Source organism: Carassius carassius, chromosome 9 (assembly GCF_963082965.1).
Source record: "Carassius carassius chromosome 9, fCarCar2.1, whole genome shotgun sequence".
Lineage (NCBI taxonomy): Eukaryota > Metazoa > Chordata > Actinopteri > Cypriniformes > Cyprinidae > Carassius > Carassius carassius.
The window spans coordinates 21,589,814-21,606,702 of record NC_081763.1 but is presented as its reverse complement, the minus strand read 5'-3'; the positions used below and the strand labels follow the sequence as shown (position 1 = coordinate 21,606,702).

At 34.9% G+C, this 16,889-nt stretch overlaps 1 protein-coding gene across 4 annotated transcripts in view; it reads right to left on the bottom strand.

The window, feature by feature from the left end:
• Positions 1–16,889, bottom strand: part of LOC132149291 (syntaxin-binding protein 4-like) — a 43,122-nt gene that overhangs the window by 7,297 nt on the left and 18,936 nt on the right. For 3 of the 4 annotated variants that reach the window (XR_009435013.1, XM_059558412.1, XM_059558410.1), the window contains exons 3-12: positions 16,229–16,324; positions 14,145–14,214; positions 13,926–14,000; positions 9,646–9,725; positions 8,216–8,339; positions 7,979–8,120; positions 6,646–6,752; positions 6,400–6,541; positions 6,193–6,265; positions 2,620–2,708 (exon numbers count right to left, since the gene is read on the bottom strand). Coding sequence is in view for 3 of the 4 variants with exons in the window: in XM_059558412.1 (XP_059414395.1) it covers positions 2,620–2,708; positions 6,193–6,265; positions 6,400–6,541; positions 6,646–6,752; positions 7,979–8,120; positions 8,216–8,339; positions 9,646–9,725; positions 13,926–14,000; positions 14,145–14,214; positions 16,229–16,324 (998 nt within the window). In the remaining variant the exon portion in view is untranslated. The remainder of the gene's footprint in view (positions 1–2,619; positions 2,709–6,192; positions 6,266–6,399; positions 6,542–6,645; positions 6,753–7,978; positions 8,121–8,215; positions 8,340–9,645; positions 9,726–13,925; positions 14,001–14,144; positions 14,215–16,228; positions 16,325–16,889) is intronic. The other variant, XM_059558411.1, reaches the window with a different exon arrangement.

Genomic DNA, 16,889 nt, shown 5'->3' with positions numbered 1-16,889 from the left:
GGATTTGAGACTTTAGTCTTTGCAACTTCACAGATCTTTTTTATGCACCAAGAGCTTGTAACACTCCAAAGAGAAAGGAAAAATTGAAATCGCATCATATGACCCCTTTGAAAGTGCTGACTGATGACTATGATTCTTTTTTTGACTGCACAGCATCCAAGCCAAGTTTGAAAAGAGTGTTACAGCTATGAGCTATGTTCACAAGAGGGCAGTGTGGTAACAGAGGTCAAGACACTGGCGTACAATAAATCCAGGCTTATGGTCCATAAGAGTTCAAAAGGCATTAATAAAGCTAATCAGACTAAGTTCAAACCTTCAATCTGATACTGCCACAAAAGTAAGACACACCGATCAAACACCACTGGCAAGAAAACTGTCCCCTTCCAGATAAAACATCTACTTATAAATGCAGAACAGCAGAATAAACAGCATGATGTCACATTGAAACTTTGGACCATGTCAAATACCTGTTTGTGTATCACTTAATATCATGTGCATTGTGCCTTTAGTCCACATTTAAGTGCTCTTGTCCAGTGAGACCTGATCCTATTAATGAGCTAGTAGATTAGGGTCAGCCTCGGGATCAGCAGGATTAAATTAAATCTCTGCTAAACAACTGCACCATAACAAAGAGCAGAGACGGAGATGTATGAGGATAACGAGACTGAGATATGATAGTCTTCATAAGTTCTCTGTCAGTTACTTTGCACAGAGATACAGGCTCCTTCTGAAGTCACTGGTACAGATTTCAGTGGGGATAAACCCTTTAAATTCTCCCTTATGTTTTCTGAACTGCTGGATCCAATCCTGTCATTACTAAAAATACAGGTACAAGCACATGCCACTAACATAATGCAAAACAATTTAGGGAATGAACTTTTTATTTTTCTCAATAAAAAATGTACATCTAAATTAACAGTATTTATTTTAAATTATTGTTCTTAAAGGGGTAGTTCACCCAAAAATGAAAGTTATGTCATTAATGACTCACCCTCATGTTGTTCCAAACCCGTAAGACCTCCATTCATCTTCTGAACAGAGTTTAAGATATTTTAGATTTAGTCCGAGAGCTTTCTGTCCCTCCATTGAAAGTGTGTGTACAGTGTACTGTCCATGTCCAGAAAGCATTGTCTTCTCTTCCGGTCTGTTGTGAGCGTGTTCACAACACTGACGCAGCTGACGTGTTATCTTTGTTATTTGGCGCACCAGAAAACACGTCAGCAGCGCCGTGAACTCTCTCACAACAGACACGGAAGAGAAGACACTGCTGAATAAAGTCGTAATTTCTTTTTATTTTTGGATCAAAATGTATTTCTGATGCTTCAACAAATTCTAACTGATCCTCTGATGTCACATGGACTACTATGATGATGTTTTTCTTACCTTTCTGGACATGGACAATAGACCGTACACACAGCTTCAATGGAGGGACAGAGAGCTCTCGGACTAAATCTAAAATATCTTAAACTGTGTTCCAAAGATAAACAGATGTCTTACGGGTTTGGAACGACATGAGGGTGAGTTATTAATGACATAATTTTCATTGTTGGGTAAAAAAAAATGATTTAAAGACTATAAAAAACGGATTTATTTTATCGGGTTGTCTCATGGGGCCACCAGGTTAATACCACATGACTAGTATAATACTCATTTTATGTCAAACTTTCACTCACAGATATAAACTGTTGATATTAAATCCAGTAATTTAATTTTGTAACACTATCCAGCACAGTGGTTCTCAACCGAGCATCAACATAACTAAAAAAGTATATAAAATAAGTAAATGAATAATTATTTTTAATAATCAAATTTTAATCTAAATTAAAAATGCTAAAAAAAAATGTAAGATTTATTTTTAATGAGATATTAGAATCCTATATATATATATATATATATATATATATATATATATATATATATATATATATATATATATATATATATTAATCAAAGTTGTCAGGAACACATTTGGTTTCAACTTTGGTGTATGGTTTTGATCCACCTCAAATGTTGGCTAGTGTATATTTTTTCCGCCTGAATAACTTTAATTGAACAACATACAGCCGAAATCACAAAATGAATTACCTTAATATGCAATGTTAATTAGTTTAATACTCAATAATCTATTCCATTCTGTTAATAAAAAAAGTAAAAAAAAAAAAACAAGCAGCTTGTTGGAAATAGTCTATATCAGCGAGTCGTTGAATATTTTGTTGGGGAACAAGGGGCCTTCAGGTTAAAAAGGTTGATAACCACTGATCTAGCTAGCTAACAAAATTGCGAAAATTATTTTTGATAATCTTAGAAAGCAGGTGGAAAATTGCAACAGATTTAAATTAAAGCTACAAAAATGTGGAAATTTGTATGTGTTAAACTGCAATATGTTAACATTTATCAAACATTATATGCTAAAAAAATAAAAAGCAATTTCTGTGTGAGGTCAGTGAAAATATTATCGGTTTAGTCAGCAGAAAAAAAAAAACGTTGTTTCGTCCAATTTTATAAGTCAAACATAAACTTACCATGCTCTGTTCCCGACTGCTGCGAATGTTTCATAAAGTAATAGCATCACTCATTGTACACATGCAAAACTGTTTGTATAAACTAAACCAGGCTTACCAGATCGAGCTTCTCTGATTTGAGCCGTATGTGGGGGTCCAGCGAGATCTTGGGTTTGGAAACAGTGGCTTGTCTCTGTGCGGCAGAGGCTGAGGGGGAAAGTGGGACAGTAATTCACCTACTTTAAGAGTCATACTCACATTAGAGCAATTAGTGGTGAACGCTAAAGTTAGCTGCACTGGAAAACCTGGCCTTTGGAAAACTATTTTATTTTTTATTTTCTGGGAGCTCAAATGAATGGGTATTATATTAATACAATAAAGATTATGAACTGTGTGAGGGAATTGAATCGAGGGGGCGAGAGAGATAGCGATGGAGAAAGAGAGGTATTAACACCAGTGCTTTCAGAGGCATGTGTATTGTTAAGCAATGCTCGCTATAAGAGCTATGAGATGATCACCCCCACCCTGGGGACACACTCCTGCAGGGGATTTAGCTGCCTTCTGATGCTCATGATTGACAGCTTGAGCTCAGACGCGTCAGACTCACACAGACTCAGACAGGTCCCAGCAGGAGCTCACTTAGGAGGAGTGGATTTAACAGGTGGTACTGATGAGACACAATCCAGATTAATAATGCTTCTATCAGTTCCACCAGAATTACAAACATGTAGAAAGGCAGCATAACTATTTGTTAAAGGGTTACCTCACACAAAAATGTAATAACTTACTCGCCTTCATGTTGAGAATTGAAGAAAATCCTAGCCACGGTTTTCCTTATAATAAAAAGAGAATGGGGACTAACTCTATCAAGCTCCAACATCACAAAAAAATAAAAATACATTAAAAGTGTAACTGAGCACTATATTCCCAGTGATTTCAAATTAAATACGGCAAAATTAGACTGACATGGCGTTTTGTCATGATGACTTCTGTAGTCCATTTCAGAGCATTATGGAGGGATGATACAAAATAGTGGAAAATAGTACATGATTCATTCATACAGACCAAAACTTTAATGGTGCTTTTTTGCAATTTTTAGTGGTTGACAGCCCCAGTCCCCATTCACTTTTATTATATGGAAAAGAACAGCCTAGATATTCTGGAAAAGTTCTCTTTTGGTTTTCATGCTATCTGGGTCATGAAATGAGTATATGATGACAAAATGTTTATTTTTGACTGAGCCATCTCTTTAATAAAACAATTATTAAATCCAAAGGCCAAGATCAAAATCTGACACATAAGCACTTATAAATCTATTTATAATAATACTGTCATGTTTAACCTACACAAAACTGTCACTGGGGCAGTACCATTTCAAAAGGTACGAATAAAAATACTTTAGGTTATAATATGTACTAATATTAGGGGTTAATAAGGTGTACCTTTTATACCTTGACCCAGTGACAGCTTTGAACCATTTTTTCCAAAAGAGAGTTTTGTAATACATTACTTTATCTGAAATATTCAGCTTTTATATTAGGGTGCAAACCTCACTCTTCCATGCAGAGCAGAATTCTACAACAATCTCTACATCTCTACAAATCACAATGATTAAAGAATGACAAGGAACGAGGATAAGCATGTCTCTGAGTCTAAACGCATCTCTTTCTTTCTAGGAAGGACACCCAGAAGGGCTTTTGCAGGATAACAGCACCTATTTAATTCAGATAAGACAGATCTTCCTTATTCTTATAAGATTTTATCAGCTAGTCTGGATAAATGGATAATTAAGCACTATACACTTTATAGATGTCACAAATGATTAGAACGCTATGCCTGTAAACACAAAAACATCCAGAGTTCAAGGGCGAGCCGGGCATGTTTACATGTTTACCGGTCCAGAGTAACTTTAGGCTCTGGGCCAGAGAAAGCCTGATGGACAGGTGCATGGTGCACATCCAGTTTGGAGACTGGACACTAAAGCCACACTTGAAAATGTTTGAATGTCAATGCTTCAAATTAAACTTTACAAAAACAGCAATAATGAGTTCACTGAAAAAAAATATTATAATAATAAATATAATTAATATTAATTATTAATATTTATAATTAGGTTTTTGAACTTTACCCAATGGCAATTTTTAATTTTAATTATTAATATTTATAATTAGGTTTTTGAACTATCCACTGGCAATTTCTTTTTCAAAGCATAAATCTTTATAAGTTATGTTAGATTTGCACTTTAAAAAAAAGCCAATAGGAAATAGACAAATGCTGTTTGTTTTGGTTCAGTAAGCTAGTCTCTTATACTCATCAAGGCTGTATTTATTTGATAAAAAAAATTAAATAAAAATGTATTTATTCAGAAATAATGCCTTTCTATTTTAATTTATTTTAAAGACAGATAGCGCACATTTAAAAAAAAAAAAACTTTTGGGTTTTAAATTGTAAAACAATTAAACATTGTTAGGAAAATGATTTCAGCGTCTGGAAAAGCGACTTGACACGTCAACATCGACTCAGACTGCTCCTTCAGAGTATCTAAGAGCATAAAATAGACTTAAGTGGCTTTCTCTGTTTGGCTTCTTTAACAACTTATCAATCCCGTTTTGTGCCCCGAGAAAGGATTACACACTATGCACAGCAAACCAATCTGTACTAAACAGCTACCCAGCTGCTGTGAACTAAGATAAGAGCACTATCTGACTCAACATGAAAGACGCCTTCCTTTCTTATTTTGGTACGTCTTCTAGAATTTGATTGTGAAATTTAAACACCTCACATACATTCCCGACCCCTGGAGCACCGAAAGATTATTTTGCAAGTGGCCGTTGATTAAAATCCAAACACTGCTACTGACTAATCCCCAAACTTTCTCTCTGAAAATAAATAATTGCTTCACTAGAAATCCTGTTTCTCTGAATGACGGTTAATTTTAGATGCAGTCTGTAAGGTACAGTAACTCAAAGAGAGCAAGTACTTTCTGTATCCATCAACCTTCACCTACACACCTCTAATATTTTCCCCTCTTAGTCTGTAACCTTGAAAGATTTGAAAGTATGTCCTTTACTAATTTGCTAAATATCTCTATTAAACAAAATGTTGATTTAAAAAAATACAAATTAATAAATGCTTGTCTCTTTTATTCCAGTAAGAATATCATCCTATCTTTTTGTACATTTCCTTATGACAAATATCATCAATGCTGCAGACAGTTGTGTTGCTTAATAATTTAATAATTTTTAGGATTCTTTGATGAAATGAATGTTCGAAATAATTATCTTATATTATTAGAAATAGAAATGTTTTGTACAGTTATCAATCTATTTACTGTCACTTTTGATCAATTGAATGCATCCTTGCTGATTAAAAAAAAAAAAAAAACATTTTGAATGGTAGTGTATTTATGAAATTTTGCCTCTCAAGTAAATGTTTATATATATATATATATATATATATATATATATATATATATATATATATATATATATATATATATATAAAAATTATCAAAAAAATTATGTAGTTTGATAGAAAGGCACAAAGACCACAGGATCTTGTGATTACTTTGCACAAAATGTAGTCATTTTAAAGGTTATGAAATTAGAGTAATAGTAAACTATCTGTAAAGCTTATTAAGATTTAAGAGTTAAGGGGGTTGGACCTATGAATCCACCTTCGTGACATGTACCTGAAACCTGTATCTCTGGAGGACAGATATCTAGGGAGGATGAAAGCACCGGAGCTGCTTCCTCTCGTTGCATCTATGAGAAGAAAATTATTAAGCACTGCTTAGTAAAAAGGCCATAACAAGTGTGTGTATTATGTAAGCCACAAGACTCTCTTGTTGTTGAAATGCCAAAGACGTGACATGATCTGTACACTAGTAAACACTCACCTCAGGAGATCGGACATGAACCTTTAACCGGCTGAAGTTGCATCCGTTCCCAACCCCCCTCTGAACTCCAGTATGCAATGATGGGCTGTTGGAGAAAGGTCCTTTTCCTGGTATGAAGGCAATATCCACCACTGGTTCTTGACTTCAAGGGCAAAGAACAGTACATTATGTAAAAAAAAATAAAAAAATACTGATTAATTATTAAACATTGATCAAAAGACATAAAGCTACATTGAACATTATTACCTGAATTTGACTTTGTTGAGCACACTTTTGGCCTCCTCATACGTGACTCCTATCAATGACTCCTTGTTAATGGCAATAAGCTGATCTCCGGGTCTGAGCCGTCCATCCTATAAGGCCAAAGGAATGAAAATCCTTACTAAATGTTGCTGATCAGTCACAATTCATGGCAGACATTTAGTATGAGAAAGCTGTGCCAACAGGATCAGCAGGAATATATACTCATCAGCAGGTGGAGAGATCTCTCGTGTCACAGAGGACACCACTACAGCAACACTATTCCTCCAGAGACACCAAAGTCACTAAAACTACACAACTTTCCAATCCGCTCCCTATGGGTTTAGGAATGCTGAATATAATATCAGTATTGACCAAACAATCCAAATAAATAGCTGGTCAACCTATAACACAATTAAAATCATTTTTACTAAGATTTAAGAAATTTTTCTTTCTCTTTTTTATCTTTATCTTTTTCTTTCTCTATTTTTCTCTATCTCAGATAGCTCTGAGTTCTGATCATTGATTCTGGTTAAACACTTTAAAATGGACATGGGACATTATATAAGTGTCACAGATGGCCAACAGTCTGACACTGAAAATCTAAGTGATATTGAATATCTGAGTTTCAGCACAATAGTCCTGTAGGTGAATGCTAGAGTTTTATATTCCACAGGGAGGGTAATGCCCTGGATGGCCTTCTGTACACCTGACCTCTGCAGTCTGCTGTGACAGCACTGTCCGTCCACAGAACAGCCCAGCAGAGCCTTAAACCTATTTTCTCTATCAGGAAAAACACTCAAGCCAATGTAAAGAAGGGAATAAATTGCTCAGACGGTTTCCAGGAGATCTCTACCTGCTTAAGACGAAACCTTTGCACAGGCTCAGGCTATAACGCAGTAGTCTGACATTCTAGGATGTCATCCTCACATTAATCCTAACCCCCTCTGCGATAAAGATGGCTAAATGTGTAAGAGCTTAATGGTAAGGTGTAAAGAGCTGAGGGATCCTTGCTTTGGAAGAGAAGATTCTTGAAGGTTTATAATCTTCTCCAGCTCAGACAAAACACTTCCTCGAATTGTATGACTTATCCCACTCATTATGTCCATTGCCCTCTCTGTTTCTCTGTCTCATTTAATCAAAGAATAAAGACAAATGACAATGCTTACATCTCCATATACGAGCTGTCTGCACAACCTCACCTCCAATTCAAAATGTTAAAACACAATAAACCAGTGGTTCTCAAACCAATGGGCCTCAGTAAACTTCCAAGTTTACCCAGGCAGGTTATGCACAAATAAATGTGCACACCGCTCATTAAAGAGTCCCACTCTCTCACCCGATGACAATCTCCTCCAGACAGTACTTCCTGGATGAAAGCTGCAGGGCCATCAGGTCTGTTGGAGCCACCGCCAATGGTAATACCCAGACTGCCAGAGCGAGCGACTGATATCAGCTGAATCACCCCTTCACCTGGGTGACTGAAACTCAGTATTACTAGAATGAACTGTTGGTCAAAATAGTTAAACAATTCAGAAAGTAAACACAACTAAATCATTGTTTTCCATTGTTTTACCTTAGGGAGCGTAGCAAGGGTCCTGTGTTGTTGTAGTTACTCTGAGAGCCAGCAGGACTAAGCAATAGAGGACTCTGAGAACTGGATGAAGACCCTGATGATGTGCTGTCCAAGTTTCTGCCTGCTTTAGCACAAAAAGATGCATAAAGACCTGAGTGAAAAAATTAATGATCACAATGCCTTATATCAAACTTGACATAATAATATGTAGATTTAAGAGCCACCAGAGGGCAGTGACACAACCCATCAATTTATCTGAAAAATAACAGTGGTGTCAGTAATTAAAGACCAAGAGTTAGTATATCCAAACTAAAAATAAATATGCAAAACCTTTGCTTGTTATAGCTACCATTCAAAAATTTTAGGTCAAAAAGGTTTTTCATTTATTTAGATATTTTTAAAGAAATTAATACTTTTATTCAGCACGAGGATGCACTAAATTTATCAAAGATTACAATAATCTAATGTATAAAGTTATCAGATTTTCTATTTCAATTAAATGCTGTTATTTTTTACTTGCTATTCATCAAAGAATCCTGAAATAATAGTGTCAGTTTCCATAAAAATATGAAGCAGCACATCTGCTTTCAACATTGATAATATAAGGAATATTTCGTGAGCTTTACTATCAAATGTATAAATTACATATTAATGGAAAACAGAAAACAGAATGAATGGTAGTGTATATAAAAAGGGTTGCTGAAATCAAGAGAAGCTCTCATGGTCATTAAAAGTCATGAGTTTAAAGTTTGCAAACTTTGTGGTATTGTCAAAGAAAATGTCCAGACAAATACTTCAGACCAAAGCTCTTATACTTCGGTCTCATTCGCACTTTTAAATTAAACACTCAAATGAAACTATTTGCTGTGCTTAAAGCAAGTTCCATCATTAGAATATTCTACACTGAGGGGAGAGCAGGGATCAGACACGATGAGCACACGCTCCGTTCTCAACAGCTTTTCTGTGGAGTGTCTTTCCTCCGGCAGAAACAGATGTTCAGAATTGCATAATAGACAAATGGGCTGTCTTAAGCCATTTTCAAGGGCTGATTTGTTTCTCCCCTAAACATTATAATTATAATTGACTTGAGTCTTAAAAAAGAGATTGCTTTTTGAAAACACAGTTCGTATTTACATATATTGTTTTCATTCATATTTGAGAAAGACTAAAACTGTAAACATTAAAAAGAGATAATGAAGAAGAGCTTTCTCCCTCTCCTCTTCCTGTTTATTAGCCAGTTGTGAGGATCATATTGCATGAATCAGCATTTCATAACCTTTGTTATGTCGGGGAGGTAGGGAGGTTAGGAAAGAGATATTCTAGCACACCTGCGCACAGAAATGAAAGAATTTACAGAAGGAAATACTATGCCTTTAGAATGTGTATTTCTTGTACTATAAACTAGACAATGAATGAAAAATAGAACGTACTATGCTGAATAGGTGAATTCCTGGTAGATCCTGTGCTGCCATTTGAGCTGTATTTTTCAAGGAGCTCTGCAAATTCTCGCCTATATACAGACAAAAGTGGAAATAAAAATATTGTAACCAACCAAGAAAAAAAAAATTAAACATTCAATAACATCATATGAAAATAACCCAAATACCTTTAGACACCTAAATGATATAACAATTCATACTGCGCTCAGATTATGTAAGAATAGTTTGCACTATTCCAAAATAATATCATGTCAGTTATTTCATTTGTGAAATATTCAGGAATGTTATATACACAATCAAAATATGCTCTAAGCAGATATGACCCTCTAGAGATTTGAATACATATATGTGACCCTGGGTGTCATTTTTTCAAGATTGAGATGTATACATCTGAAAGCTAAATAAATATGCTTTCCATTGATGTATGTTTTTTTTAGGATAGTACAATATTTTATTATAACTATGGAATCTGAGGGTGCAAAAAAAAAAAAAAAAATACTGAGAAAATCGCCTTTAAAGTTGTCCAAATGAAGTTCTAAGCGATCCATATTACTAATCAAAAAGTTTTGATATATTTACGGTAGGAAATTTACAAAATATCTTCATGGAACATGATCTTTACTTAATATCCGAATGATTTTTGGCAAAAAAATAAAAATATATAATTTTGGCCCACACAACGTATTTTTGAGATTTAAGACTGGTTTTGTGGTCCAGGGTCACATATATCTTACATATGTGGCAGAATATTTTTATAAACCTTTATATTTTCTAAACCTTAGTTTGTTACAGGAAAACAACTGATCCTACCAAATTATTGTACTGAAATATAAAGCAATGTTAATGGATTTCGTGATAAGTCTACTGAGTAAAAATAAACATGCTGAGTTCTCTTTAGTTCCCTTTAGTTGGGCTGGGCACCGTCTAAAGTCTATTTAAATATTCCCCTCCATCTCAGTCCATTTTCCCCTAGACACCTCTTGAGTGTCAAATATAGGTCAACAGAAATGTCCTGTCAATGGACTCAAACCATTTCCATTACGCACTGGTTCACAGCCTCGGCCACTGACATCTTTACCTGCAGGTGTCCCTGAGTGGCTCAAAAGACACATGCAAATCTAAGCAGACCTTTGCTTCTTTTAACTACAATGCAAAGTGACTTTGTCGGTTGAGGAGACTATACAAAGACAGCCAAGCCTTCAAAAATTACTGTAGACCCATAGATCTCTGCATTCCTCCAATCCAGGACCAATTTATATTTATTCTAAACCCAAAATATCCAGGTGAACTCAAAGTAACAGCTTTCGAAGTATATGATGGAGTGTAAAAACAGCTTTTTCCTCCTTTTCCTCTGTCCTCAGGACCTGTTATCAGTGCGGATTAAAGGGAGGGAGGTCAGACAAGGTTGTGATGCATATGGTAAGAAGCTGATTCTAAAAGGCTTGAGCATTTCCTCAGTAAACCAACATCGATATACATACACATTCTAAACCGTCTTCCTCATAAATACACACAAACAAAAAGCCCAGAAATGTGTGCTCAGTCTTTCGGTCCCTGAAGACTTTCAGGTTGTTGATATGCGTGTGAAGGCAGCGGAGGTCTTTGAATGGAGGCAGAGACGTAATCCCTTCAATGCGCATTGGTTAAGGGAAGAACGCAGATTAAAGCATGGAGACACAAGGACTCAACTCATCATGGCTTAAACTGGGAGTCTGTTCTCTTTCTCCCTTACGCCGTATCTCCATGCACGCAATTGAGGTTTCTTTCCTTCATTCATGCAAACTGCTGCCAGTCCAAACCCATGGGACTGAATCTCCTGCCAGTCCGTCCATATATAAAGTTCAAAGTACACTGCGCTCATGCCACTGATTCTCACAGGAAACACATCTGGGATTCTGCATAATATATGTCTGTTGTGCACCAAACTCTGGACTATCCTTTTATCATAGCAGCTTACTCACTCATTTGAACTTGATACTGCATGAGCAGGTGTTATTGTGCTATTCTGTCTAAATCAATAAATAAAAAGTGAATTTTAGGGATCACAATAATGTATACTGGAAAAAAATTATGTAGAAACAATTTTTGCTCAGAAATTGCTGTTAGATTTCACAAATATTTGCAAAGAAATGGGAAATATCACATTGAATTAAACATGAACATTTAATAAGACTGAAATAGTATTTTCTTTTAAAACATACATATTTATTAAAATGTATTTACAACTTCTTAAAATAAATTTGTACAATGTACACTATAAAAATGGATCTTCATTTTGAGACTAAAGGTTACATTTAACTGTTAATTTAGTGGTTAGTTGTGTCTTTAAAGATTAACCTCAAGAGAGCATTCCAGATAATGACAAAATGTAAAAATAAGCAGAATAAGTAAGCATCATTACATACACTAAGAATATGCAATATTATAATCAAGTTTGAGGTCAGTGTAGTTTTCTTTAAGAAATGTATACTTTATTCATCAAAGACGTATTAAAAAGATAAAACTTGACAGTAACGCTGTTATAATGTTTCCAAAGATTTCTATTTCAAATAAATGAAAATATTGTTTATAAAGTGTCCAGAATCATGGTGTTTTAGTTTCTTAGATCAAATCAACCCCGTGAATGGCTTCTTTATAAATTGTCTGTGTATATTAAACTAGAATAGGGAAAAAAATCACATTGGCATGAAAAATACTCATTAGTTAACTATTTCCCCGCCAACATTTTTTTTTAAGTTGCCAGCCACTACCAGCGATTTTGATGATTTTCAAAAAAATTTGATGGCCTCCAGTATATTTTGCTATATGAATATTTGAATAAGCAACACACTAAAATAAAGATAAGAGCCTCTACATTTAAACAAAAATATGCATTGAATATAGGTAGGTTTCATTCAAAAAAATTCTTAATTTTGAGCAAAAAGGTGAGAAAATTTAATTTTTATAAAAAACTACATCTGGATAATATTCAGTATGATTATCAAAGCATAAATCCAGTAAATCCCTCCATCAACACCTCCAAAGCTTGCACAGACATATCCTGGATCAACATTTTACTCCATAACATTAGGCAGTTTTCATTTTTATGCTGTCTACTGCTGATGATCGCATTATTTCTCAAATGCATTTGTGTATACAAGAGATTGCTCGTTTCTCCGTCCTGTTCACGTGTTTTTGTTCGTGAGGTTTTGTACTCGTTCAGAAGATATGTAATAGCGCCCCCGAGTGTATAACAGTGAAAACACTAAAAGCCGTTAAAAATCTTCAATGGCATTGAAGTGTTTTATTTAAAAAGACGAGATAACGAAAGAGTTAAAAAAACAATAGACCTAATTTAACTAAAGTTTTAAAAAGTGAAAAAGTCAATAAGCAGGAATGTTGTTTTTCCATTGATAGTTTTTTCTAGTGAGTGAAGTAAACAGTGGAGGGAGGCAGTATGGGAGCCCTGCGGGCCCAAAGTTTATCTTTGAATAGCACACCAAGAGACTCACATGCACTGCCAACACTCGGTCAGATCTAGTTTATGAACAAAATGATTCATCTTTCATTGAATTATTTAACATGTCTTCTAAGGGGTGGACATTCAAATGAAGGATGCTCAGGTCAGACATTCACAGATCAGTATCAGTGAATCAGAGTGTTTAAGTGATGGCAAGTGTTTGGTTAAATGTCACTGTGACAGGTTGGCGATGAAAGGGACAATAAGAAGTAGAGTCAGACAAAAAATAAGGCAACTCTTTGGTTTGCTTAAAAGGTTAAATCTTTAGTAATAATCTCTCAAGCTCTTTCATGCTCACCAAGCCTGAATTTATTTGATCCAAAATACAGTAAAAACAGTAATATTAGTAAATATTATTTTCTACAATTTAAAATAACTGTTTTTCATTTTTTATTTTAAAATGCAATTTATTCTCATCATGACAAAGCTGACATCAGCCATTACTCCAGTCTTCAATGTCACATGATCCTTCAGAAATCATTCTAATGTGCTGATTTGCTGCTCATGAAAAGCATCCTTGTTGAATAAATGTATTAATTTCTTTCAAAAAAAATTGCTGACCTCAAACTTTTAAATGGTAGTGTATATTTTATAATTTTGGCTATTGTGCTCAATGTGCTTTGATAATTTAATGTTCAAACTTTTTTTGTTTGTTTGTTTTTTCCTTTGGAAGCTGTTTTAAAATCAAGAATGTGTGTTTTTAATGTGTGAATTGAAATTAAAATTTGTGATCTTCAGAGCTGATGTTCTAATGAATAGATCAGTGGCTTACCTGGCTTCCTCGTCTCTGGCTATGAGAAGGTGCATGTGATTGGTTGAGGATGCTGCTCTAAGGATGTCCACCGCTCTGCAATCAAACAACAATATCATACATTAAGTGTTTTAAAGGTGATAAAAGATTGACAAGTGGCAAATTTTCAGGTAGAAAGTCAACACAGAGGTCATACAAGCAAAATAGAAAAATAAAAAACCAAGAGAGCAAGGTATGTACCGTTCACTTGTCACGCCAATCAAGCTTTCACCATTCACCTCTAAGATCTGGTCTCCAGGCTCCAGGTTTCCTAATAAAGCATTAAGAAAATAAAAACCATAAAGACCATAAATAAAAACCCATGAAATTACTTGATAAATATATTACTATTACATACTACATACACAGGGCATCAATGTTAACACTCTTCATTTACTTTGAATGGGTGACGTTATGCATTGCCAAATTGAATTGTGGATCCATTGCATCGTGCCACCGACAGAAGTTCAAAAACGTTTAACTTTTCAAGTACCAACGTTGTCACTATGACGGTCGCGTCAGCACCAAGCTTCTGACACCCTACAGTACGTCAAGCATAGACGCCGATGCCCCACGTGAATGTAACCTTCCATATTATTCTTCATACTTTTTGCCATATAAACCATTCAAACGTATAGTGGGTCGGTCAGATATTTTTCAAAAAAAATTAATACTTTTATTCAGCAAGGATGCATTCAATTAAACAAACCTGACAGTAAAAACATTTATAATGTAACAAATGAATGCTGTTCTTTTGAAATTTCTATTCATCAAAGAATCCTGAAAAAACGTATCATGGTTCCAAGAAAAATATTAAGCAGCACAACTGCTTTTCAACATTGAAAATAATAAGAAATAAACATATTAGAATGATTTCTGAATGATCATGTGACACTGAAGACTGGAGTAATGGCTTTCAACAGTCATCAGCATCAATATTCCTTTAACGTTTTTTTATGTATGTACATTTATAGCACTATACTTTGTACTGTATTACATTACCTTTGCATCAAATTACAAAAAATGAATAAACGGAGCAATTCCAATAGTGTCCTCGCACTGCAGTCCTCATGCCCTAATTAACGCAAATGTGAGGGTGTTTCTAAAAGTGTCTATGGGAGTGATGGTAAATTTGACATTGTTCTCACTACTGACTGCCGTTCTGTCAGTCTCTATATTATCCTTTTTTTGAAAGTCATGATAACACTATGACAGAGTTTTTCTTTTGCTATTTGATAAAATGGGTATGCAAATTTTAAATTAAATAAAGCATAAAAGGCCTCTATCAACAACATTTAAAAAAATCTTACCAACCCCAAACTATTGAACGGTAATATATGTAGTTATTAAATCTATAGTCTGCAGTAAATTAAAGGAGCTAAAAATTAAGAATTTAAGGACTACGAACATAAAGAGGTAATGCTGATAACCTAAATAAATGAAATAAATATGTTTGTCATGTCAAGGTAATTGCAAGGTGACGGTGATGTGAACTGCAATGCTTCTGACATAATTAAGCGACACCTCATGTGTTTGACTAAACTGTAGCACTAGAAGAGACAGCATACAGCCCTCAATCTTTTTTTCTTTTTCTGTAGGGTATATTAGCAACATCTCTCTCAAATATAGGTCAAGGTTATGTCTTTTCGACCCCTTCTACCATCACTTCAGAGATATCTTGTCAGAACAAATAATTTGCAAAAAGGAACAAGCTGTAAATTCTCAAAGGGGTCACCAATATCACACTCACTTCGCTTCAGTCAAATATCACCTTTCCAGTGTCAGATTTTACAGACAACCTGGATTATAGACACTGTGATTTGTCTTTCCATCAAACCAAAGAAATCAGCCAGGAAGCTTGTTGACTTCTCTGAATGGTGAGCTGACAGCAATCATGTGAGCGGGGCTGAAAACAAGCAAAGCCCCCTCAGAGCGCATGTGCCCATATAAGCTCCCGTATACCCCATGCTCAGCAGCAGCAGAATGGGAGGCAGACTCTAATTCCAGTCCGTCAGGGGCATTAACTCTAAGCACAGGGATGACGCTAAACTCCCCCTCACATGTGAGAGACTTAAGCAGAGGTATACGCAGTGAGACAGACAATCTGTTTTGCAGAAATGTAAACAGCTGCACTGACACAGTTTCCTTTCTCAATGTGTGTTTCAATTTCTCAGGTTCAATTTATGTGGCTATTCTACATTATTAATAGATTTCAGTGTAAATGTAAAGTTTATATCTAATACAATACAAGCAATTTAATTAAACTCTTTTTTGAGAAAACTTACCATCACTGGAAGCAATGCCACCAGATAAGATCCTCTTCACATAAACGCCATATTCCTCTCCTGTTAGTTCTTTCACACCACCGATCACTTTGATTCCTAAAGAAGAGACAAAGCATGCTTCACTCAATGTAAGATATTATTCTTCCATGCTTTTGTTTAGTTACTGATATTGTATTTTTCAGTGAAATAAATTAAAGCAAAAACAGAAATCATATCGCAGTTCTTTACAACAGGCTGCATGACCAATTTCATTGCCAAATGAATGCTACTACATTGCCAGTATGCACTTACAATTTGATCACAGGTGACTGTGAAATGAGAGATCTGAACATTCACTACGGTTTTCTGACAAAACAGACTGTGATTCAGCCTTTTTCTATCTAAACAAGAGGAAATAAAGCATACTTATGATGTTTACCATGAACAATAGACAGCTTTACCTGATGCCTGCTGAAAGAGCTTAAACTCTAAATTGTTACAATTTACATTCAGCATTTAATGTACTTTGTGCTATGTGTAATGTGTAGATTGTGACATACACTATCATTCAAAAGTTCATAATGGTAGACGATATGATTTAAAAAAGAGAAATAAATTAATACTTTTATTCAGCAAAGACGCAATTCAATTTATCAAAGGTGACAGTAAAAATATTTATAAT